The following is a 26,447-nucleotide window of genomic DNA, read 5'->3' as shown; positions in this document are numbered from 1 at the left end:
TAGTGTGTGATAGGGATGTAGGTACTGCTGGTACACACAGACTTAATCAGCAAAGACAGATGGAATCTAAACAACTCTGCTCTTGCCATTCCAATCAATGAAAACAGCAGCATGGGCCAGAAGTATGTGTTTTCCTTCCCTCTGCTAGGTGGAAGAAGCTAGTCTTAACAAACGCTCTGTTGAAAAAACACTGCTTTCTACGTATGTCAGAAGGAATACTAGAGTTCCATGCTGCTCCCTTGCCAGCTGGGCTACAGCTTTCCACCCTTCCTGCTGCCTTCCCACACAATAATGCTGTTTCAGGCATGCAAAACAGTGAGAGACGATAACAGTGACACAAGCCTTCCAGAAAGGCCTGTGAGAAAAGTTTCTTCTCCCTCTCATGCAGAGAGATTTCTATGTCTAGGGAGTGAGGTAGACAAGACATTGGTTTCATTGGGCTGTCAACTGAAGTCACAGGACTTATATCAACAGCTGGGACCTTTTAATACTCATACACGGTCAGACAGGAAGAAGGTTCCTGTCTGAAAGTCTTCCACCCTCCACCCCCGTAAGTAAACTACGAGGAGCAATAGCTCCTAACAGAAGACCACACAAATAAACTGGCTTGCTTTTAAGAGAGATACATTAAAACCACTGCACCTCTGCAATAGCCTGGACCGGGATGAAGTCTGAGTATATTCTGGAGATCAAGAACTGACTGCAAAGGGAAGAGGTCACTGAATACTAACTGAACTCTTCAGTTAAAAGGCCACTGCATTCATTAGGACCTGCAGTATACTGCACACCAGAAACAATCCTATTTCTCTATAATTTTGTGGTGTGCAACTACTACATGAAGCAATTCTATTCTCCAGTAGGTGTTCTTCTATAAACACACCCCTTGTTAGAGATCTGTCAGTGATACTGGGGGAGTTCAGATGGGAGTTTCTAGTAATTCTGTGAAGTATTTCTACTGATAAGCACAGGACTCAGCCTTCAGATATCATTCTGCACCCTATTTCCAGAAGCTAAGCAATCTTCTGCTTCATGTTAATGGAGTTCAGAGCTACGTCATTACTGTGTTCATTAAGAACCATGAGACACTTGGGCATATTTCTTTGGGTCCTCCTGAGGAAAAATGGCACAAAAATCTTTGTTCGTGTAAGATAACTTATGTTGAACCAGGATGCCATGCAGGACTGAAAACTATCCATTTTTTTCAGAAGAGAGACTCCCCATGGCTAGGACTCAAATGCATCCCTAAAACAAAGTCCCAACCTCTTTAAACAAGTTGCTGGGTCAGTTCTACTCTAGGTGTGCTCAGCCAATTGCATTTACTATATTTTATACTAGACTGAGGCAGGGACCTAACTTGTTTGCATAGCACCTAACACGATGATACCCAAATCCTTACTGGGCACCCAACCTGGTGCCACAATATAAATAATAAATGGCAACAACACACCTGCATTAATGGGTTCTGTCACATAAGGCCCTTGGGGTCCTACATTACATTTCCACTACATTCTTGATAACCAAATGAGGTGTCTAATAAGTTTTAGCTTTGTCCCAAAACAAGAGGGAGACCCTGTGAGTCTGGTCCTTTTTCTCTGGAAGTTTGGGATTTCACTGTGATTGGGCTTTGCTACAAACTTCCACATCATTCAAATGTTTAATGGAAGCTACATTATGTGCAGACTGGGTGGTTTCCAAATGTAACAGGCAAGACTTTCAAAAGTGGCTAAGTGACTTACACGCACAAGTCCCAGTGACGAAGGGAGAATTTTCTGTAATATTTTTATAATGTTGATGCGTGCCTCAGTTTCCCCCACACTTTGCCTTGCTACACAGTGGGTGAAAAAGGGGTTAAATCTGCTCTTGGGGCAGAACAGGAGACATGGCTGTTTGTGTCATGTCACTGTCTGGAGTGGAATGAATGTGTCATTAAGGAACTGGCTGGGCCTGCTGAAACTAACCTATATCACTACAGAATCTGGAAAAAGACAATGGGAAACCCCAATGGCCAAGACATTGACATCTAGCGAGCAACAACCCAGAGGAAGGAGGTTTTCTCCCACTTCTTGGCAGGGAAGCAGAGCAGGGGCTCCAGCTCGAGAACAATAGACCAAGAGGTGTCAGAATGCAGGGTTAAGAGCTGGCTTTTGGCGGGACTCAGCAGCTCTCACCTTGAACTGTCGAAGAGCCAGAGCCAGAAATGGGAGTCCACAGCAGCTTGGCAGACTTTTTGCACTGGCTTGGCCAGGATGGACTATGGCTTAACCTTTGCCTCTCTTTGCTGACCTAAGGACCTTCAGATTCTCTATGCCAGGTGACTAATAAATCCTACTCTGTTTTGCAGAGGCTGCCTGGTGTCACTGCAAATATGCAGAGAGCATTGCGCCCTGAAGGGGTACAGCACAAGCCTCCCACAGGAGTCTGGTTTGGCTGAGTTCACTGCAAGGAGCCATGGAGAGACAGGGATCGAAGGTGCCTGAAGGTCCAGTCTTGGAGGCCATGGATGTGCCCCTGTGGAACTGCATGAACCCCTGGGGTTCGGCACACTAAAAAAGGTCACTCCAAGGGGCTGGTTACAGGCTGTGGCATAGACCAGACCCCATGGATCCATGACAGCTCCAGGGAAAGTCAATGAGACACTTATGCTCCTAAGTCACTTACGTGCTTTTGAAAATCCCACCCATCATGCGCTGTAACTACATGGAGCTGCCATGCAAACACACACAGATATAAAAGTGTTTGCACACTGTTTAAAATGTGGATTCTAGTGTGGACAGAATCTGACAGAGTAAAGAAGAAATTGGGACTTGCCAGGAGGAAGGGAAAGGGATATTAAAAAGACTTTTTGTGCTTGGCTGCCATCTGCCTGATGGTAGAGGTGGTGGAACATACCACAGAAAGATTTTTCTTGTACAAAGCCACTTACACAAACATTCACTGGCACTCTCTGCTGTTGCTCTTCTCCATGGCCGGTCATTGTAGAAGGGAAGGCACTTCTCGCAGTCTTCCCCAAAAGTGTTGTGTTTGCAGTTACATGACAGCTTCCCAAAGTCATTCTTCACACACTCACTTGCATGGCCATTGCACTTGCACCTGCAGAACAGGAGAAATGAATGTATTGACTTCAGACATGATATGTCTTAAGCTCCCCAGGTCCAGGTCACACACACAGCAGGCTGATATCCCAGAGACTGAAGACTCTCTGGAGTCTGGCCACTTTCCTTAAATATGGAAGAACTTTTGTGGAAAACTTGACTTAAGTTTTGTGGCAAGGACTACTCTGGTTTCTACGGCAGATCTGAAATTCTGTGGCATATAAAAAAATGGAGGCTTTTAAGTCAATTAAATATGAAAATGCCCAACACCACAAGTATTACATCGTGTGAGTTCATTTTTAATATTAACATTAAATCTATTTAGTTTCAATTTTGTCTACTTACAGTTTACAATCAGCAATGGTCATACAGACAAAGTCTAAGATCTAGGAGGGAGTGTTGTGTGGATTTCTAACAGGATAAAGTTCCCATGTTATAGCTATTTACGTTTGACATAAGTGAAATGGCTCTTTCAAGCATTTAGATACAGTTTTGGTTAGGAGTAATTACAGGCTTCATAAAACACATTTTACTGTGCTTCTGCTTTAGCATATCTCAATGTGACTAAGTATAATTAATGTCCTTAAAGCAGTCTAATGATTAAAGCACTATGACAGTACTGAGTATGGCTTTTTATTAGGAATGATTTACTCACCTGCCACCCACAGCAAAATCAGAAATTGCATAATAATAGGACTTGAGAACTTTTGGATCATTGAAAACTTCATCTCCAAAGGTGTTCAGACGATTGAGGGTCACTCGGATGTCAGTAGCCGTCACCCATTCCTAACGGAGATAAAACCCCCACCAAAATGAGACTCAAACCACCAATGCAAAGCTCAAATGCACTATAGCGTTCTCGTCATTAGCACTAACATTCACATAAAAATAGGGTTGGTGCCAGAAGTCACTCAGGACGCCCACCCAATATTTTCTCTCCATCTCCTGAGAGCCTGCCCTAAAAGTTTTGCCATTCCCTCTAGGTTTTCTTGCAAACCCCATTCAAATACATTTTCCAAGCTCCTTTACTAACTTTATGTGCTTTCTCCAGTCTTCTCATGCCTTTACTGCTATGTGCTAAGAAGTAACAGTAAAGAAAATATCTTCAGCAAAGAAAGAACAAGATGCAAGTGTGTGCACTTGCAAAACTGCACAAATCTAATGAACAGCAGTTCCCGTGCAAAACAGCCCAACAAGAATGGAAAACAAATCTTGTGTATATTAAATTTGCAGCCAAACACCTCTAGACAAAAACGCACAGACACACACATTTGGGTGGGAGAGGCAGAGGGAGAAAAACAGCATTTTTTTTTTGAAGTATACTCAGAATATACATACAGATGAGGCAAGTATTCAGTTTCTAATATCAATCTATTTTCCTCCATTATCTCTGAAATGCTGGACGGTCCGCTGTATCCATTTGCTAAGCCTACCAGTATATCAGAGATATGGATTTAATTTCTAATAGGTTTCCATAGTGCACAGATAATAAAGGGCTTCCCTGCCTCTTATCCAATTCCTACCCGCATACCTGTAACACAGCACTGTTGTCAAAATTGTAGGCACTGGGACGCCCCTCCAGTGTTGAAAAAGCCACATTGCCACCTGTGAGCGGAGAGATGTCACTGAACTCATCCGTGCAGAGTGCCTGCTGTTCATCCTCCCCAGTCCGGATAAAGCCTCGGTTTAATTTCTGATATGTGTTCTCACAGGAGCCACTGTAGTACTGGTAAGGCACCCACGGCCCATCTTCCCTGGTACGTTTGTAGATGGCAAAGCTCTCAGGCCGGCTGGTGTGAAACTTCAGGCGCACATATGTGATGTCAAAGGCCTTTCCTGCGGACAAAACAAATCAACCTTGTCGGCATAGTTCACAACAAGTAACACATTATAAAATGTATGACAAAGCCCAGGTGAAAACCTGACCTCTGAGCTCAAACTGGCAGAACACACAAAAAGGCAAGTTCAAGTGTCACCAAAGCAGTTCTGTGATGGACATCAGTTCCATTTGTTTGACAGCTTTGTGTTGCACTTCTAAACATTTATGTAATTTCTATATTCCACTGACCTTAAAACTCATGTGACCTCTACACAGGCATACACTGCTAGTTACCAAGGCTGAGCAACATTCACATTTGTTTTCAGGGGGCTTGAAGAACTGCAACAAAATCTGCTTAAAAAAAATCTAATTTCTCAAGATTAACTATATCTTAATTTTGTAGATCATAAGAACCAGAATGTTTTCTTGTTATGAATCCCAAACTCATCACTGACAAATTCTCCTTAGTCCCTAGAGAACAACTGGTTCACAAAACCCATCTCTGTGAAATCTATTAACTCTTAGAACTCAGGAGCTTTGGGGAAAGGGAAAATTTATTTTTCTTAGAAAAGAGGGTGTCAATACTTTCAACATTGTTCCCAGAAGTACGCTCCTGTACAGCACAGGCCACACAAATCAGACAGTTACAAAGCAGTGCATTAGTGCTTCAGTCCTTCAAAACCTTCAAACCTTGCAAGGAATAAGAGGAATTTTTTAAAAATACCTTCATCTGTTCCCTAAAATGGTGGTGATGCAGTGTTGAAAGATAACATAGCAACTTATGCCTACAGAAAAGTCTCACTTATAAAGAGATGAGAGTTAATCTGAGTATGAATGGGATATTGTTGCAGAAGTGCGTTATCTATAGATTTCAGAGTAACAGCCGTGTTAGTCTGTATTCGCAAAAAGAAAAGGAGTACTTGTGGCACCTTAAAGCCATCCGATGAAGTGAGCTGTAGCTCACGAAAGCTTATGCAAAAATAAATTGGTTAGTCTCTAAGGTGCCACAAGTTATCTATAGAGTTTTCCAAAAGCTATGCTGTCCCAGCCCAGTATGGAACTCTCTGTATGGTGAGCCACATCACAGTGAGGCATCAGAGTCTAGTGACATAATTGTCTATAGTACAGGTAAGTAGGAGACAGGACTTACTGACTCCTTTGCAACTGAAATAGTTCAGAGTTTAGTGTATTCTGGGGGTACTTTCACATCAGTATGGGCAAGTGTCCTTACAGCACAACAGGATGACAGCGTCCTGCAGATCAGCTGCCTGAGAACATGCGCAGAACTATGATGCAGATTCAAAAAGCCATAGATTCACTGTACAGTGTCTGCCTGTGTCTCATGCAAACAACCTAGGCCTACTGTATGTAAGATACAGAACAGGGGTGGGCAAACTTTTTGGCCCGGGCCACATCAGGGTTGTGAAACTGTATGGAAGGCCGGGTAGGGAAGGCTGTTCCTCCCCAAACAGCCTGGCTCCTGTCCCTTATCGGCTCCCTCCCACTTCACGCGCCCTGACTGCCCCCCTCAGAACTCCCAACCCATCCAACCCCCCCCTGCTCCTTGACCCCTGACTGCCCCCTCCCCCTGGAACCCCTGCCCCTAACCACACCCTGGGACCCCACTCCCTATCCAAACCCCCGCCCCGCTCCCCACCCTCTGACCGCCCCATCCAACCACCCCCTGCTCCCTGTCCCCTGACTACCCCCCTGCCCCTTATCCAACCCCTTCACCCCCTTACTATGCCGCTCAGAGCAGCAGGAGCTTGCGGCCATGCCACTGCACTCCCTGGCAGGAGCGGAGCGCCAGAACGCTGGTGGCGCAGCGAGCTGAGGCTGCGGGGAAGGGGGGACAGCAGGGATGGGGGGACAGCCTCCCTGACCGAAAGCTCAAGGGCTGGGCAGAACGGTCCCGCGGGCCGTAGTTTGCCCACCTCGGATATAGAAGCTCTGTCACAGTGTGTTTATGAGTCTTGCATATTTAAGAATTACGTTCTAGTTAATCACTCCTCACTCTTTTAGTGTTTGATCTGATACTATTTCCTGTGAATACACAATCAAATGCAAGGCTGGGAATAATACTGTATTAACCTAATAGTGCAGTATACACAAGCACAGTTACAGGGGAGAACAATCTGGCACATACCAAAGACCCCACCACACTTGCTATGCAGTTACAAAACCAGGAGTAACTAGGACGCTTATTGCTATCATGGAATCCTCTTTCACTACTCCGTGACAGCCTTTACTTTAGAATTTGGATCACAGGGCTTGTGTTCATTCAGCTTATCCCCTGGGAAGGACAGAACAAGAGGGAAGTTCCTGGCCAATAAGCTTAGAGTCTCTGAAAAGACTTTTAAAAAAATCAAGAATAATTTAGGGATTTACAAATGAAAGATGCTTCCTCCCCCCCATGACAGTGAACGTAAAATGACCTTCCCACCCCATACTTATCTCCCAACAGGTTTGTGGCAATCAGCAAATAATCCTCCCTAATGGATTCTTTCCAGTGACTGGAACATCCACCCCCATAGAGCACACATGAACCACCCAGGGGATTTACACCCCCAAGAAAATATTTAACTTCTCAACGTTCTGCTACATTCTTTGCTTTGGTCTATGGCATTCCTGCCCTGTATCAAAGATGAAGCACAGATGTTTTGCTTAATGGAATACTCAAAATGGAGAAATACTGCCTACATTAAGAGCTACAGGGTGTGGAGGTGGCAGAACAGAACAATAAGAATCCAGCCTTCGTTCACCCTGTGCCAAGTCAAGGAATTCTGCTGAAACCTCCTACATGAAGGAGCATTTTAAACTGCTTCACTTCTCTGGGGCGTCGGGGTGAGAAATCCTTTCTCCACTGGAAATGCAGTCGGGTGCTGGGCTGTTCAGAAACATAAGTACTTCTGTTAACGCAGTTCTAAGGAATTTCAGACAAGCCTTCCAAGGCAACTTCCACCACTCTACAGTGTAACTTTAGAGGACAATAGTTATTATATGCATTTTCGAAGGATTAAGATAGTGTACGTTGGCTGCCTTTCCTCAGCCTGGATTACAAGTAGGGGAAAAATGGAGTATATCAGTGGCCTGTCCACAGCTGAAAGCATATTTTCTCTACTACTCAGCCACTAGAGAACTGGCTGCAATATGGGCTTACTTGCCCTGCCAATGTCAATGGGAACATCAACACTGTGAATCTGCACATAGAAGAGAATGGGTAGTAGCGGAGTAATGGAAGGTTGTTCTTCAGTGCTCTAAACAGTTAAAGCAATAGTGGGAAGGGACCATTAAAATGCTTCAATCACCTTCCTCACAGGCCTAGTTGGCTATGAGAAAAGTTCCCAGGATGAGGTGTACAGCTGCACAACAGCTGTTATTGTTCCACCTCAGTGGCCAGATTGTGTGCGCACAGTCTCACTAATCAACAAATCCTGGCACTAACTATATGCTGGGTTTTGGATTAACTGCAGACAGACAGCTACCATATAGAAAAATTAAAACTACACACATACTAAAGCATATCAGGGGCTTAGATAGGCACTATTTGTTTTATTTTGGCCACAAATACTCTTGGATGCTCAGTCTATGCCCTCCACATACAACAACCTTGTGCCATCGATACCATCTCTGATATCTCTGGAAAAATATTGTTCAACAAAGCAGCATGTGAGACAACCACTGGTCACTTCTTTTGAATGGAAACTCTGGAATGGTTTTAACTGACATCCAAAGCCTTATCTCCATATACAGTTGCACTGATTTAAACTTTAGAGATTTTTTTAAATCAAATTTAGTTAAATCAAAATAAGACCTGGTCTACACTTAAAAAGTTAGCGCGACCTAGCTACGTCACTCTGTGAAAAAATTTGTGCTTTGAACGTTGTTTTAGGTTGACCTAACTTTCAGTGTAGATACAGCGAGGTCGATGAAAGAATTCTGTCAACCTAGTGACCGCCTCCCAGAGAGATGATTAACTACAGCCACAGGAAAACCCCTTCTGTCAATGTAGGAAGCATCTACACTACGGTGCTACAGCTACGGCTATGGCAGCTATAGTGCAGACATAAAACTTAGTGGCCACACAGGGCACTGTACCAGTTTAAGAGTGGCTTATATCTGTTTAAGCTACACTTAATTTTGTTTAGCATAAAGCTATTGAGTTCAACTGAATCAAAATAAACCTGGTTGAAATGGAAATGAGTTTGTCCTGCCAGCCTTTTTCATCAATTTAAAGTGTTTTGTTTTTGGTTTTTATATCCTCCCACAAGTTAAGCCAGTGCAACTTTCTCACACAGATAAACCTTAACTCTTTAGGCTGCTAGTGACTCCAGAAACGTTTTTTGCTTCTGAAAGTCTGAGTGAGACTGGGCATTTCATAAATGCAGTTCTCATCTCACATTACCCAGCGGGTCCACTGCTGCTGACTGAAGAGAGGCAGATACAGCACTACCCAGAGAATTTGGAGACTCCAGTTTCTAAGGCAAAGTGCCTAAATTAAGGCTTTTTATCAGCATCAATACTGACAAGAGTACACACACAGCAGTAGTTACTGTGGGCAACAGAACCAGCAGGGAAGCTCAAAATATTTGGTCATTTGTTGTCTCTCACATCAATATGCTGCATTTTAAAGTAAGCGCTAAAATAGTGAATTTTAAAGAAAAAGTAATTCAGCATCAGTAGAACTTTTCATGTATGATTACATTTTAAGGAAAGTCAAATTATGGTCTTAAAATACATTGATCTTCTAAGTAATCATGCATATTCTAAAACATGAGCACAACCAATCTACCAGTTTACTGAATTGCAACAATGAAGCTCCATAAAAGGACACGCCCTTAAAAATGGGGAGACACTAGATGCTAAGTCAGATATCGGGGCAGAAGGTGCACTCCATGCTGAGCCAGGCCAACATGGGGGGGGGGGGCTCCCCCAGGCTGGGTCTGACTGCAGCATCATTGTTTTCTCTGTTAGGTACTTCTGAAGATGAAGTTTCATTATTATTTTTATTTTATATATATATATATATATATAAAAACACAACCATGATACAGGATAAAAAAGGAACAAGATTGTGTGGTAGAGGGAAAGCTAAGAAATAAGTGGCTCCATACTGCTTTCTGTGTATAATCTTACAGGGATACAAGCTTTATTTAAAGCCAAAGTGAACCTCCAGTATTCAATTATACAAAATGGTATTATTTAATTGTGGTAGCAACTAGAGGACCCAGTCAGGGACTGAGATTCCATCATGCTAGACTCTGCACACATGCAACAAAAATAACAATTTTTACCCCCATGGAGTTTACAATCTAAATAAACCGTGACCAAGTGCATTAGGAAACGATTGAAAGGCAAATTAACACCTGACTTCTAATTCCTGCTCTGCTACTGATACATTGGTGGCCTTTGGCAGGTCACTTAAACTCTGTCTTTTTTACACTTGATGTCAAAATTTAAACCGTGCTTGTAAAGGCTAGAATCTGTAAGGTTTTGATAATCAGATCCTGATTAAATTGACCTGATTTATTCCCTCTTCAGTGCTAAGTTCCAGAAAGAGGCAGAGGCAGGTTGGGTGTCTATCCTCCTATTTTCTATTAACTTGAATGGATGTTCTATATAAAACTGCTGCCATGACCTGTGCAATCTAGCAATAGTGTAATAATTAACAATGTTATAACTGCACCGTGTAACTTATTAACCTCTTACACAGAGCATATTTGGAATCCTGCTGATACTCAACTTAAAGGAACATCACAATGCCTGGATGTGGAGCTGAGGAAAGGTGTGGTATTGGGTGGAGAAAAGAAGAGAGTTGCTTAAGCATACAAGTAGTCTGTCTCTCTCAGGTTTTCCACTTCTGCTGACAGTTTCTCAAATTCAACCCATCAATTCCAAAAACAGTGCTCATTACAAAAAGAGTGCTTCCAAGTGAATAACTTCAGCAGTCATTTGAGATTTTTTTTCTTTGGATTGTTTCTTGACAACGAGGACTCCTCGTTGTTTCTGTGGATACAGACTAACATGGCTACCCCTCTGTTTCTTGACAATTACTTTTACAAGATTCCAACAACCGAGTCTGTGAATCCGGCCAGTAGGTCAAAGATGCCCGAAATCCTTCAACGGACCAAAAGGCAACAACGCCAAGATGCATTCCTATTAGGGCTGTTGATTAATCGCAGTTAACTCACAAGATTAACTCCAAAAAATTAACCATGATTCATCGCACTGTTAGAATAGAATACCAATTGAAATTTATTAAATATCTTTGGATGTAATTTCTACATTTTCAAATATATTGATTTCTATTACAACACAGAATACAAACTGTACAGGGCTCACTTTATATTATTTTTTATTATAAATATTTGCACCGTAAAAATGATAAACAAAAGAAATAGTATTTTTCAATTCACCTCATAAAAGTACTGTAGTGCACTTTCTTATAGTGAAAGTATAACTTACAAAAGTAGATTTTTTTTCTTACATAACTGCACTCAAAAATCAAACAATGTAAAACTTTAGTGCCTACAAGTCTACTCAGTCCTACTTCTTGTTCAGCCAATTGCTACGACAAACAACTTTGTTTACATTTACGGGAGATACTGCTGACTGCTTCTTATTTACAACATCACCTGAAAGTGAGAACAGACATTCGTTTGGCACTTTTGTAGCCGGCATTGCAAGGTATTTACATGCCAGATATGCTAAACATTCATGTGCCCCTTCACGCTTCGGCCACCAATCCAGAGGACATGCTTCCATGCTGATGATGCTCGTTAAAAAAATAATGTGTTAATTGAATTTGTGATTGAAGTCCTTGGGGGAGAACAGTATGTCTCCTGTTCTGTTTTACCCACATACTGCCATATATCTCATGTTATAGCAGTCTCGGATGATGACCCAGCACATTTGTTTTAAGAACACTTTCAAAGCGGATTTGACAAAACAGAAAGAAGGTACCAATGTGAGATTTCTAAGGACAGATACAGCACTTGACCCAAGGTTTAAGAATCTGAAGTGCCTTCCAAAATCTGAGAGTGATGAAGTGTGGAGAATGCTTTCAGAGGTCTTAAAAGAGCAACACTTCAATGTGGAAACTACAGAACCCGAACCACAAAAAAAGAAAACCAACCTTCTGCAAATATTTGTAATAAAAATATATAGAGAGTGAGCACTGACTGTACATTTTGTGTTGTAACTGAAATCAATATACACCTCTACCCTGATATAATGCGACCCTATATAAACACAACGGTAAAGCAGCGCTCTGTGGGGTGGGGCTCCTCGCTCCGGCGGATCAGCGCATCAGCGTGTCTGGCTCTGACACGCTGCTCAGAGCAGCGTGTTAAGGGTGCCAGGCCAGGGCCAAGGGGTTGGATAAGGGGCAGAGGGTCTCGGGGGCAGTCAGGGCAGGGCCCCTCCCCTCCCTCAGGGTCTGGGAGGCAGGAGCTGCAGGGGGGGGGGCACTTTTGGGGCCCCCCCCTGCAGGCCCAGAGTGGCCCGGGTGATTAGCGGAGGAGGGGGGGTGGGCAAGCCCCAGCTGTGTCGCTCAGGGGAGGGGGCTTGGGATTCCACCCCCCCGCACTCACCGGCCACGGTGGAAGCGGAGCAGCCCGGTCCCAGCCCGCTCCACTCCGCCAGCTCCCAGGCACGGCGCTCCGATTCCTGCTGCCAGTGAGTGCGGGACCTTTCCCCGACACGGCTGGGGCCTGGGCAAGGAAAGCAGAGCGGGATGGGTGTGGGGGGCATCCTTTCCCCAACCTCCCTGCACTCACCGGCGGCGGGAAACAGAGCGCCGCAGCTGGGAGCTGGTGGAGTGGAGAGGGCTGGGGCCACGTTGCTCTGCTTCCCGCCACTGCTGGTGAGTGCCCGTCAGGAGACGGGGGTGTGGATAGGGCTCGGGGGCAGTCAGGGGACAGGTGGGCTGGGTAGAGGGTGGGGTCCTGGGGGTGATTAGGGACGGGGGGGGTCTCTGGAGGGGGCTGTCAGAGGTCAAGGAGCAGGGGGGCCAAAGCAAGTTCTATATAACACGGTTTCACCTATAACGCGGTAAGATTGTTTGGCTCCTGAGGACCGAGTTATATTGGGGTAGAGGTATATTTGAAAGTATAGAAAACATCCAGAAATATTTAAATAAATGGTATTCTATTATTGTTTAACATCACAATTAATTTTTAATCGTGCAATTAATTGCAATTAATTTTTTTAATAGCTTGACAGCCCTAATTCCTATCCTTCCCAAGCTAAAGCTGCAAACCTGAAAATAAACCTCATCTCACTTAGCTGCAGGCAGCACATGTAATATTGATAATTATGCCATAGCACTACAGCATGTTTTGCATGAGACGTGCGAGCGCACGCCTACACCACTCCTTCGCATTTAAAGACCCCGCCTCACCGGCGGTTACCATAGAGAAGTTGAATAAAGAGCATCATACGGATCTCTGTGTGTTTGTCATTTGGGACCCCATCCGAACCCACTGATCTGAGAATGTAAGTACTAATAATATTATAAAATTTAATAATAATTATTTTCTATCCTATCCTGCCGTATCCCTTACGAGGTAGATAGAGATGATTGAGCACCACACACCTATAGCCAAATAGACAGTCCTCGCTTCCTCCATATCCATATATCGTTTCAAACACGCTCTCATTGTTCTTACTTATAGCCTTCCCCTCTTCTAGAATCAAACCTATGTGTTTTTGCCAGGAAGTTATTGAAATTCCTTGCTTTCTCACGCCATATCTTTCAAACAGGTAAATCTTATTTTTGATGTTCATTATTCATTCTTTCCATATGTTCAAACCATCTTAACTTTCCAATTATTATCCTGTTTGCAATTTTATTTTAAAATGTATATTATCTTCTTATCCTAGCATTACTTACCCTATTAATCAATCAATCTTCTCCTGCACATATTTCTCAGTAAAACCATTCCCACTGCATTTATTCAGCTTTCATCCTATCATCATAAATTAAGTATATACCCGGGGTAATGGAATTTATATTCATTATTTTTATGCCTAATTTACAGATGGCGAAGCGAGGCCCAATCGACATATTTATCAAGCACAGACATCCAGTTGCTGAACACACAAGTAATTCTGAATCAGATGACGACAATGTAAATGAAACCGAAGTATTGTCAACAAAAAGAATTCGTACTAGATTTACTCGGAAATATGACTCCTCATACATTCAGTTCATTTTTGTAGCCACGAATGATGGAGGAGTGCCAAAACCGCAGTGCGTTATTTGTGGCGATGTGTTGGCTAACGACACAATGAAGCCGTCAAAGCTCAAGAGGCATTTAAATACAAAACAATGAAATTAGTTCAAAGCCAAAAGAGTTGTTTGAAAGAAAGCATGTTGATTTAAAAGGCCATCAGAAACAGATCTTTGAAGTGTGACACATAAATACTTGTACTTTGCGAGCTTCTTATAAAGTAGCACTTCGCATTGCTAATGCTAAAAAGCCATACACAATTGGTGAAACGCTAAAAGTGATAGGCTGTATTAAAGATGTCTGCATGGAAATGCTGGGCGAGCCGGCGGCAAAGAAAGTGGCTCGGGTGCAACTTTCAAATGACACTATAGTTCGACGAATTCACGATCTGGTTCACTGTATAGAAGATCAGCTCATAGGACAGATTAAATTAGCAATGTACTTTTCTTTGCAGCTTGATGAATGTACAGACGTTGCTAAGATGGCAATTCTGATGGTGTGTGCGCTCTCTGAACATGAGGGTTATTTGAAGGAAGAGTTTTTGTTTTCTGCTTTACTACCAACAAAAACAACTAGTTCTGAAGTGTTCAAGACTGTGAACGACTACTTTGTTAACAAATGTGGGTTGGATTTCAAGTTTTGTGTAGGCATATGTTCTGATGGTGCTGTTGCAATGACAGGACGGCATTCTGGAGTGGTTACCCAGATGAAGGCACTTGCACCTGAATGCAAGTCGATGCACTGCTTCCTTCACTGAGAAAGTCTTGCAACAAAAAAAAGCATCAAAAGAACTAAACAGTGTGCTCAGCGAGGTCGTAAAAATTGTGAACCAGGTAAAGGCGAATGCTTTAAATTGGAGACTATTCACTGCATTATGTGATTATATGGGAGCTGATCATAAACAGCTCCTATTGCATGCCGACATACATTGGTTATCGAGGGGAAAAGTCCTGTCAAGAGTATTTGAGCTCTGAAACGAGCTTGCCAAATTTCTTCAGGACAAAAAACCAAATTGGTCACAATTGTTCTAAGATGCAGACTGGATAGCCAAGCTGGCTTATTTGGCTGATATCTTTGCCATCTTTAATGATGTCAACACCTCCATGCAGGGAAGGATGGCTTCGTGTCTTACAATGGCAGACAAGATGGATGGACAGAAATGAAAGCTAGAAGCATGGAAGAGTCTAGCGTCAAGAGATTGTTATGACATGTTTCACAAATTAGCGACAATCATCGCTGATGCAGGTGAAGACCTTAATGCTACATCTCTACAACACGTCATCAGTGAACACCTGACGAATTTGGCAGAACGTTTTGAGTTTTACTTTCCAGCAGAAGATCCACATAAAGGGACTGGATGGATCCGAAATCCGATTATTACATCGAAAGATGACTTAACCGTCACTATGGAGGATAAATTGTTGGAGCTGGCTGCTGACGAAGGATTGAAGATGAGTTTTGAAACTACAACATCGCTTGCTTCCTTTTGGATAAAAGTGAAAGCAGAATATCCTGAGCTTACTGAAATTGCTCTGAAAACTCTTCTCCCATTTCCTTCAATATACCTCTGCGAGACTGGCTTCTCAACCATAAGTGTCATTAAGACAAAGTACAGGAATAGTATGGATATTCATTCTCCATTGCGCGTGGCACTGTCCTCAATTGAACCATGACTGGATAAGCTGACAAAGAAGAAGCAGGCTCATCTTTCACATTAGTAAAGGTTAAGGTTTTAACACGCCTATTATTGTTAATAAAATAGCTTATCAATTTGATATTTTAGTATTATGACATATTTTCAAAATTATTAAGTCTTCAATTTAATGTTACCTGTTCCTTTCAAATCTTTTTTTTTTTATTTTTTTTAACCTTTACTTTATTCATTATAATTTATTTTATTACTTATATATAATTTTTTAATATCATCTTTGTTAGGAGACTTTGCTGGTTTGATTTTTTAATATTTTATTTGTATTGTAATACTGTATTATTTGTTTACAAAATAAACAAAATAAAAATGTCTGCCAACTTTTATTATACTCATTATATTGTTTCAGATATAAATTAATATTACTACAAATATTCAAATAATATTTTCTTGGATTGTAAACGAATAATAGTAATTTTATACTATCCGCACAGGTGCACAGCCTTTCAGTCAGTCTTCATCTAAATGGGAAGATCTCCACGAGTATGCTACACTTGGTATGCACACTCCCATTCCAATTAATACAGTGAAGAATGTTAGTTTTTCTGATCTGATGTGCTATGTGCCTATGCAAATACGATAATAATATGGCACAAATATGGGACTGGTCCCTGGCACATTGGAAAAAAATTGCCAGTCCGCCACATCAGATAGTTTGAGAAGCACTGAACTAGACAATGTAAAGACCTAGTTATGAAGTATGCAAATAACCGCCCAGTAGGTGCTAAGATGCTTTGTATGTTTATCCACTGGGCTCAGAGGCAACATCTTATGTTTCCCAGTTCCACCCATTATTCAAAGGGAATGTACAGAACATATCCATTATTCTACACACTGAAGAGACCAGGTGAAAAGAAACCATTTATTCCACAAGAACAGTAACACTGCTTGTCTTCACCAGAGCATTAGATCATGTTATAACACACACTTGAGCAGTCACGTTAATTAACATGTTGTTAAACAGGACTCTGGAGTCAGTGTACACCGAGGGGCTGGGTTTAACAATGCGTAAACCAGCAGGGTTTCCCCAGGACTGGAACTACAGAGTTTACTGAAGACCAGCTGATGTGATGTTAAGACAACTTCTTCCTCTTTACACTGACTGCAAAGCTGTGTTTAACATGACTCCTCAAGGCTGCATTCTAACACTACTTAATACTCTAGTGAAGTCCTCTCTGTAGCAACTAATTCACATCACACTATTACTATACTGAGAACTTTCAACGATTATGCAGAGAGGTGGAAGGAAGCTTTAACTTCAACTTAAGAAGAAACCACTGTTCTCCTGTTCCTAGAAACACACACACGTCTGAACCTGGCCTGTGCCAGGTACCTTTGATAATACTAGACTAGGGAAGGGGTAGTTGATTTCTATTTGGGGGTGCAAGCATTTACTCTTCAGGAAGAATTCCAGCTATTCATTAAAGAAGTTTATTGAAGCGCGAGGTCATGTGTGGTGGTGATGGGCTGGCTGGCTAATGATTATGAGTGCGCCACTATAGAGAATGCAACAGGAAACATCTTAAATAGGCCTAGATTTCAGAAGGTTCTGAACACTCACCTTCTAAAAATGAGATCCCTTCAAGCTGTTAAACGAACCTACAAACACTGGTCATTTTTTAAAATTTAGGCCCAAAGTGAATAAAAATAACTATATTCAAAGAATGAACACACACAGAGTTAGGGTGACCACACTACAATGTTGCTCCAGTCAATGTAAGTCACCCACTACACAGACTTAATAACTCTACCTCCATGAGAGGTGTAGCGCTTAGGTTGATGTAGCTAGTTTGACACAGTGTCAGTGTAGATGCTGTGTTGCTTACATCAGATTGTTCCAGCTGTCAGTCCCAAATGGTGGGGCCCCGGCAGTCAGCACCTCACAATGCCCCACACTGACAGTTAAATTGGTGTACACGCTCTTGGTAAGGATGCACGCTGCCGACAGAAAGAGCTAGCGTGGACATGCAAAACCGATTTAATTACTGCGGTGGCTGTACGTCGACAAAGCTTAAATCAACTTAATTTTGTAGTGTAGACTTGCCCACAGAAACCCTCATACATCTAGTCTTGCAACTCTGTGAACTAAAACCCTCCTAATTCTTATGCTTAAGCAGCTGAAGACAGGTACAATAGTGATGGGTGCCATCTAAGAACTTACATAAAAAGAACTTTGGTTCTGTTTGGCTCATTCCCATTGTCATCTCCTACAAGGATTCGCGGACATGTCCCAAAGTTCCAACAGAACCTCCTTTAATTCCGCTCAAAGACATCTCTCTCTTCAAAACAACAGCCCATTTTCCCTGAGGGTACACAGAGTCTTAAAGCTGCCCTATGGAATCTGAACTACACTACTTCAAACATGATGGGAGCAGGACCTGGGCTAAACAAGGAATACCTAATGCCTCTAAACAATTTAAGAGCTCAAATAACAGTTTTAACATTCCGTCAAAAAAACTTAAAAGAAATAGCTTATTTTAAATCTCCATGGGGAGGGGGGGCAGAAGGAGGGGAGAGATTCCTCTCTTTGGGCATATGAATACAAGCAAAGAAGATTAGAGCTGGATAAAAGGAAGGCTGTGTTTATTTCATAAAAATGAATTCCTTCCTCTAACAGCAGGCATATGCTGACACTGACTACCATGAAACAGAGCTTTGAACTCCTGAATCATCATTAGAGAGAGAGAACACGTAGTCTTTTGTCTACAAGTGCAAAATTGAGGGATGTTCCAAGATATGGGAGATATATTAATTATATTTGGGGTGGGAGGTGTTTGGATAGGGCACTGCTAAGAGGATGTTTGCACAAACAGAATCCCAAACCAGCATTACTGTCTAACAGTGTAGTAGTATGTAGTAGTGAATCTCTACCACCATTTGATGGATTAATAATGGTTATCAGCAGTTAAAGATGACGAGGGGGAAAACTTTGGCCGGCCCCTAGAATAGCAGCAGTGGTATCAGGAAATGCGACATGCTGAAAACTGTAAATATGCAATGGAAAATACAAGTAGATGCCATTAGATCTTTAAAAGAAACTCCTTCCCTCGTCCTCAGAGTTAGGAATTCATCCTTACACACAAAAGGCCTCCTTGTACTCTGGCTCTTCAGAACGGATGGATAATTTACATCATGAAAACATCCCGCCAGCTGGCACTCTTGCTACAAGTGCTCAATTGTGAGCAGATGCCTTTATGAGATAAGTATAGACTAATGTTCTCCTCCTCCACTATCGATCCACTTACCCTCACTACACTGTACTCTGGAAAATCAGTTTCCTTCTCTTTACTCTTCCTCGATTTCCCAATGTGTCTTCCTGGTAGCTAGCTCCAATGCTTTTGCTAAATCCTTCTAGTGGGAGAAAGCTCGTTTGAGGAGGGCGTACTTCATATAGAACCAGACACCTTTACTGATTTAGAGAGAGAGAAAGAGACACACAGTTCATGCTGAAGATTCAGGCCCCAATCTATTTGGATTTCTTCAAAATACAAAGGTTATGCCACGACTCCCTCCAGTCTGGGAACCCAGTGTATAACGAAAACAAAAACAAAAAAACCCCTCAGAATCAATCACACCTCACATTATTTCAATCAGTAAGTGCTACACTCCTGAGCCCCTACAAGTATTTTATTCCAGTCCACAACAGAATGTATCTTTACCTTTCTGTTTACATTCTGGATAGCAGCCAAAACACTTTCCTCCTTCCTTTGATCTGCTGCCAAAACACAACCCACTCCTACAGGAATTCCCTCAGGAGCCGGATCTGGGTGGACATGAACAAAGGCATGGGAGACTGATATCCGTAAGACTGGAACAGTGCAGTCAGATACTGCGTGCATCCAGCTAGTGGACCTTAACCTTTAGCACAGAAAGGCTGCTTTCTGTTGCATGGTGGAGAAAGGAAATGACTTTCCATGTTCACTGAATCCCACGCTGATGCTACTCCACCAACGAACAGGGACCTGCCTCTAGTCTATTGAGCACCCTAGTTTCATAACAGCTTCAGCACCGAGACCTACAAAAAGCCATATATGTAAATCATCTTCCTGAAAACAAATGTTAAAAAACCCCAACATTCTAACCAGTAACATCTTCAGAACTGACAATGGAGATCTGGAACACTGGTCAGTCAACTCAAACAGGCCTGAACAAGTTTAGTGGAATGAAAAATAAATCAAATTAATGAGGCACAGGGAAGCCAAGAATTTAGGCCCTGTCTACACTGGCAACTTTCGGCATAGTAAAGCAGTTTTCTGCGCTGTAACTCCCGAGGTGTACACACTGCCAAGCCACTTAGTGTGCAGAAACAGTACAGTTGCTGTAAATAAACCACCCCGATGAGAGGAGAACAGCTTCCTCCACCAGGGCTACAGCAGGGCACTGCTGGTGTAGACACTCTGGTCGATTTCAGAGCTGCGATTGGCCTCCAGGAGATATCCCACAATGCCTGTTCTCGCCTCTCTGGTCATTGGTTTGAACTCTACTGCCCTGCCCTCAGGTGACCACCCATCATCCCCACGCCGTAAATTCCTTTGGAATTTTGAAAGTCCCCCTTCCTGTTTGCTCGGTGATGTGTGCAGTGGTCTCAGTGCAGCTTTCCAGGTGGCTATGCCTGCTCCACGCACCAGGCGATCCCCCGCTTGGAGCAATGCCGAGCTGCTGGACCTCATCGGCATTTGGGGAGAGGAGCCTGTCCAATCCCAGCTGCACTCCAGACGTAGCAATTATGATACCTATGGACAGATTTCACAATGCAAGACAGAAAGGGGCCATGGCCAGGACACACTGCAGTGCAGGGTCAAAGTGAAGGAGCTGCGGAATGCCTACCACAAGGCACGGGAGGCAAACTGCTGCTCTGGTGCTGCGCCCACGAGTTGCCGGTTCTATAAAGAGCTGGACGCGATACTCAGCAGCGACCCCATCTCCACTGCGAAGGCCACTGTGGATATTGCGGTGGCTCGCGTGCCAGTCAAGAGTGAACTGAGCCAGGAGGAGGAAATCTTGGACGAGAACGTAGAGGGGGACCCAGAGGCAGAAGATGACTCAGAGGTCAGAAATGCATGCAGCCAGGAACTCTTTTCTACCCCGGAGGCTAGCCAATCACATCTTTGCTGTCGGATGTTGGTGAAGCACAAACAGGAGAGGAGGCCCCTGGTAAGTGGATTTGATTTTGGGAATCACTGAAGCAAGTTGTTGGGGGCAGGAGGGTTGCAGAAAGCAGGCTCGTCTCCCACCGCATGCCTAGTCTGAGCGGTGGAACAGGCTGTTGATTGACTTCCTCATTTCACGGGAATCTGTCTCAGATCTCCAGGAAACTCTCATGGAAATATTGGGCAATCCGCTGCCACAGGTTCTTTGGCAGAGCTGCTTTGTTTCTTGCCCCATTAACAGTAACTTTCCCATGAAACTGCAGACATGGGGTGTGGGGGGAACCATTGCTGCACACAGGTAAGCTGCATAGGGGGTCAGGGTGGAAGCCGCAGTCTTGGAGAAGACCCTCCCTTGATTCCCTGCTCATCCTCAGCGGCTAGATATCTAACATAATGATCACATCTGTGGAAAGTGTGAAGACAGGAATAATTATCAGGCCCCCCCCTTTAGTGCTGGCTCTCCCCAAGAGCCACATGCCCAGTGTACAGCAGGGTCCGGGAAGACTGATTTACCCTGCCCCTGTGGCTACTCACCATTTTGAGGGTCTTGTGGCTCATGTGTGCTTGCCTGGGGTCAGCAAGTTAGTGACGGGTGTGTGTCAGTACTGGCTGTGTTTTAAATTACTGAATCAGTGTTCTGTGTGTTGCAAACAATATTGCTTCTGTAAAATGTTGCGTTTAAACTTCACAGAGATGAACTTGGGAGCCCAGCCTCCTTCTTTGTTATCGGCAGCTGAACGGCTGCAGAAAATTAGAAAGCAGGCAAGAACTAAGGAGGACTTTCTGCGTGATATTATGATGCACTCCGCCGCTGAGAAGCAGGAATCGAAGGAGTGGCAAGACAGCGAGAAGAGGGACCGAAAGGAGAATGCGGCACGCCAGAATGAAGCCATGGACTGGCTCTTAAACGTTATGGAGTGCCAAGAAGACAGGCTCCAGGAGATACTAGTTCTGCAAACCGAGCAGCTCAGCGCCTGCCCTCCCCCGCAGCCACTGTCGCAAAACTCTTTCCCATGCTTCCCCCAGACACTGCCAACACAATCTTATCAACCTCCTGGCTCCACACTCTACCCACAGCATTCCACTCCTCCCCCTTCACAGTCAAGCACAGCGGATTCCCACTACCCACTGCACTCAACACCCTCCCTCTGCAGTTTGGCCCTGCTGAAGTACAGTACCCGCTGCATTGTACTCCAAAGGAGAAGGTTGGATATGATTCCTGGACATACACAAATCTTAAGCTGTCCCGGGACCCCACCTCCTCCTGAGACCTTCCCTTCCATTTCCCCATCCCCCTCACTGCTAATGTTTTTTGTTTGTTTGACTCTCTCCTCCGATTGTTGTTTTTTAATAGAAGAATTGTGTTGGTTTGAAAGCAATCTTTTTTCTATTATTTGAAAGCAAACAGAGCCCTGCAAAGCAACAGACAATTATGTTAAACCCCCTTATTGCATCATCTCTCCCAATCACCTCCTAGCATTATAAGCACTGCAATCCCAAGCATAGCAACAAATATTAGCAGCTTTCAGCTTCAAATTGCTGCCTCAAGGCATCCCTGATCCTTATGGCCCTGTGCTGCACCCCTCTAATACCCCTGGTCTCTGACTGTTCAAATTCAGCCTCCAGGCGCTGGGCCTCTGCGGTCCAGCCCTGAGTGAAGTTTCACCCTTCCCTTCACAAATACTATGGAGCATACAGCACGCGGCTAAGAACAGGAATATTGTCATCAGCCAGGTCCGGCTTCCCATAGAAGCAGCGCCAGCGGGCCTTTAAACAGCCAAAAGCACACTCAACAGTCAGTCTGCACTTGCTCAGCCTGTTATTGAACTGCTCCTTGCTGGCAAGTTGCCCAGTGTATGGCTTCATAAGCCACAGCATTAAGGGGTAGGCAGGGTCTCCCAGGATCACAGTGGGCATTTCGATTTCCCCTATGGTGATCTTCTGGTCTGGGAAGAAAGTCCCAGCTTGCAGCTTCCCTGAACAGGCCAGGGTTCCAAAAGATGCGCGCGTCATGCACCTTTCCGGACCAGCCTGCGTTTATGTCTGTGAAATGCCCATGGTGATCCACAAGCGCCTGGAGAACCACAGAGAAACACCCCTTGCGATTAATGTACTCTGTGGCTAAGTGGTCTGGTGCCAGAATTGGAATGTGCGTGCCATTTATCGCCCTTCCACAGTTAGGGAAGCCCATTTGTGCAAAGCTATCCACAATGTCATGCACGGTGCCCAGAGTCATGGTCTTTCAGAACAGGATGCGATTAATGGCCCTGCACACTTCTGTCAACACGACTCTCCCACTCCGAACTGGTTAGCGACCGATCAGTAGCAATCTGAAGTAGCCAGCTTCCACAGTGCAATCGCCATGCACTTCTCCAGTGACAGGGCAGCTCTCATTCTTGTGTCCTTGCGACGCAGGGCTGAAGTGAGCTCATCACACAGTCCCATGAATGTGGCTTTCCTCATCCAAAAGTTCTGCAGCCACTGCTCATCATCCCAGACGTGCAGGATAATGTGATCCCACCACTCAGCACTTGTTTCCTGAGCCCAAAAGCAGCGTTCCACTGTGGTCAGCACCTCCGTGAATGCCACAAGCAATCTTGTGTCATATGTAGCAAGATCAATGTCACACTCCTCTTGCCTTTGTAGTTTAAGGACTAACTCCACTGCCACTCATGACGTGTTGGTCAGAGCGAGCAGCATACTGGTCAGCAGTTCGGGATCCATTCCTGCAGCCCGAAAGAGGCAGGGTGTGCAGTACACAAACCGTTGAAAGATGGCACCAGATGCGGACGGAAGCACAGGGATTGCTGGGATGTGAAGCAATGCATCACGGGGCATTGGCACAGGACACAGGATGCCCCATGTCCCCTTCCATCTTCCCACAACTCTTAGTGGCAGAAGAGGTAGAGGTGCTCTGTGGGATAGCTCCCCAGAGTGCACAGCTCCGAATACTGCTGCAAGTGTGAACAGGCTATTGCGCAGGCAGCTGACAGTGTGAACACACAACAGTGGTTTCCCTTCAGCGCTCTATGAGGGGTGCTGTAACTCCCGGTGCTGTAACTGCCAGTGTAGACATGCCCTTACAGTGTGAAGCAAGCTACAGGGAAACTGGCTGGTTCAGGGGACTGGTAATGGGATACAAACCCCTTCACCTCTGGTCACCAGCTTTACACTGTTGTGGGACAGAGTTAAGTGGGTGTAAAGTGGGTTGCTATCCAACAGCTGTTAATCCAGCACCTTTCATGGATGTCTAAATTAAATAAACAGTAAGTTTATTTTAGAAATATTGAAGAAGAAGGAAGAGAGGCTACAAGCAGCATAATTTACACTGCTCAGGAATGGAGCAGAACTAGGAAGGAAGCTGTTCTAAAGCCATGCCTACATTAGGAGAGCTTTGCTATATAACCAGAAGTGGCAAGGTGCTCCTAATGTGGCTGCAGCTCATACCAACAAAGCTGCACTTTTACCAGCATATTCCACCCTTGAATGAAACAAGCTATACCGGTAAAAGTGCAGCTTTGCAAGTGTAATTGTGTCTATACTAGGGACTGCTGCTGGCCCAGTTAAGTTGGTCAGGGATCACAGTCATTCTCAACCAGTGGTTCTCAACCTTTCCCGACTACAGTCTCCCTTTCAGGAGTCTGAAACCTGAGCACCGCTGCCCAGGGCTCAAGCATATGTAACTTAGCTTCATGGGGCCCCTATAGTGTGCGGCCCCAGGTAATTGCCCTGCTTGCCACCTACTAACACCTGCCTGGCACTTGAGACCCCCCTAAACACTTCTTGCATTCCCCAGGCTGAGAAACACTGGAGCTAGATGAGCTGACATACCCCTGGTTGAGAACCACAGGTGTAGACATAGCCTAGACCAGCCATGTTTTGGAGGAGAAGGGGGGGAAAGAAAAATTCTAAAAAGATATTAGAGCTGGTATTGATTCAGAAAGGCAAAGCTCCAAGATCAGATCTAAAACATACCAGTCTATTCTAAGCATCAAGCCAGTCATCTGCCAGCACTGGGAGAGAACAACACCCGTTAATGATTCACTGTCTACCTGATTTGGGCTGGAGGAAGAGGGAGAGAAGGGAAGGAGGAAGCCTGCTCCTGTTATTAGCTTAGTTGAGTTTACTCAAAGGACAAGGGGCCTTTTTTAAAAGGCAGGTTTAGCAAAAATAGGAATTAGGGAGGCAGGAAACAATTCAAAATTGAATGAGTCAGACTCATTTTCTTCAGGGTGTTACTGACATACGCATATCCCCCACTCGCTATTCAGATCTCAAGGAAGAGATGCATCTCTTCATTGTCTCTGTGATCTTCTGACCATACAACACGAGTGGGATTGAGTTGTATGCAACATTCAGCCACACCAGCCTAGCAGTCCCACTACATTCTGCCTAATGCAAACTTTGACTTACATAATAATTCAGATTACTGTCTCTATGGGTAGCAAAGATAACCTCTGAAATGTGATCCGATGCAGCGTTGTCAGAGTCTGTCATGACTTGGAAGAGCCACATGCTACTCCTTTCTAGAACCAGTTATATAGAAGGAAGACCAAAAGCAGTGGAACCATGGCTATTCCACTGTTCTGGGGAGAGGAAGGGGAGACCATGATGAAGACACACTGAGGCTTGCCATCTCCTCAGCATGCTGTTAATGCCTCTCCTTGGGAAAAACGAAGAAGTTTGAAGATCTTGTGGTACTGGCACAACAGCATGGGGAGAAGCAGGGAGATAAACCAGCATATCTGATAACCCAACCTCGACCATTTCAGGGGTGTACAGGGGCACCAGCTGTTGCAATACAAGCTATAGAGTAGCTACCGTACGCCAAGGTGCTTGCTAATGCTGGAGTATCCCTTTTCCAACTTCAGCACCTCAGATTCACTGTGAAAAGACTCAGGCACTGTCCAGGGAAGTAGCATTTTGATTAAAAGAGGTGTGATCTGCCATTCAGTCCAACAGGGTGTAAAGTCAAACCAAATGCTGACAATCTGAAGTGTCAACATTAACTCTGGCAATAATGATTAAAGCATGACTTGCAGCATTCTGGGGCTTGCGGCACTGCTTGTGAAAGTAACTTCTGTTTTTAAACCGCCTCTGGACTCTGTTCTGCAGGCTAATGGATACAATATTTGCCTTGGAAATGTGTCTGCATTTCAGTTTTCATATAGATATGCTCAATTCTCAGCTGGACATCCAAGTTCTGGTTCAATACAGAGGATAAAAAAACAAATCCGAGAGCGGCTTCAGGTGTGTCTGCTTCTCCATTGCTATTTCAATTAATTTTATTTTGGGACACCACCCAGTAAGGCAAATTAATGTTAGCATCTCTCCCTCTTTCCCTCTGCCCTGCAAAACACACATACAAAAGCAGCTTCTCCATGCCTCTTACTTGTCCCTCAATTCTGCTCTTCTCTCCCTGTCCCTAACTTGCTTATCCATCAC

The 26,447-nt window shown here is 44.1% G+C and overlaps 1 protein-coding gene across 1 annotated transcript in view; it reads right to left on the bottom strand.

Moving 5' to 3' along the window:
- Positions 1 to 26,447, bottom strand: part of LAMC1 (laminin subunit gamma 1) — a 133,141-nt gene that overhangs the window by 28,292 nt on the left and 78,402 nt on the right. Inside the window, exons 2-4 of the mRNA XM_048860693.2 lie at positions 4,624 to 4,928; positions 3,748 to 3,878; positions 2,924 to 3,090 (exon numbers count right to left, since the gene is read on the bottom strand). Of these exons, the coding sequence (XP_048716650.1) occupies positions 2,924 to 3,090; positions 3,748 to 3,878; positions 4,624 to 4,928 (603 nt within the window). The remainder of the gene's footprint in view (positions 1 to 2,923; positions 3,091 to 3,747; positions 3,879 to 4,623; positions 4,929 to 26,447) is intronic.

Source organism: Caretta caretta, chromosome 8 (assembly GCF_965140235.1).
Source record: "Caretta caretta isolate rCarCar2 chromosome 8, rCarCar1.hap1, whole genome shotgun sequence".
Lineage (NCBI taxonomy): Eukaryota > Metazoa > Chordata > Testudines > Cheloniidae > Caretta > Caretta caretta.
The sequence above is the reverse complement of the archived record's forward strand: the minus strand, read 5'-3'. Positions and strand labels throughout refer to the sequence as shown.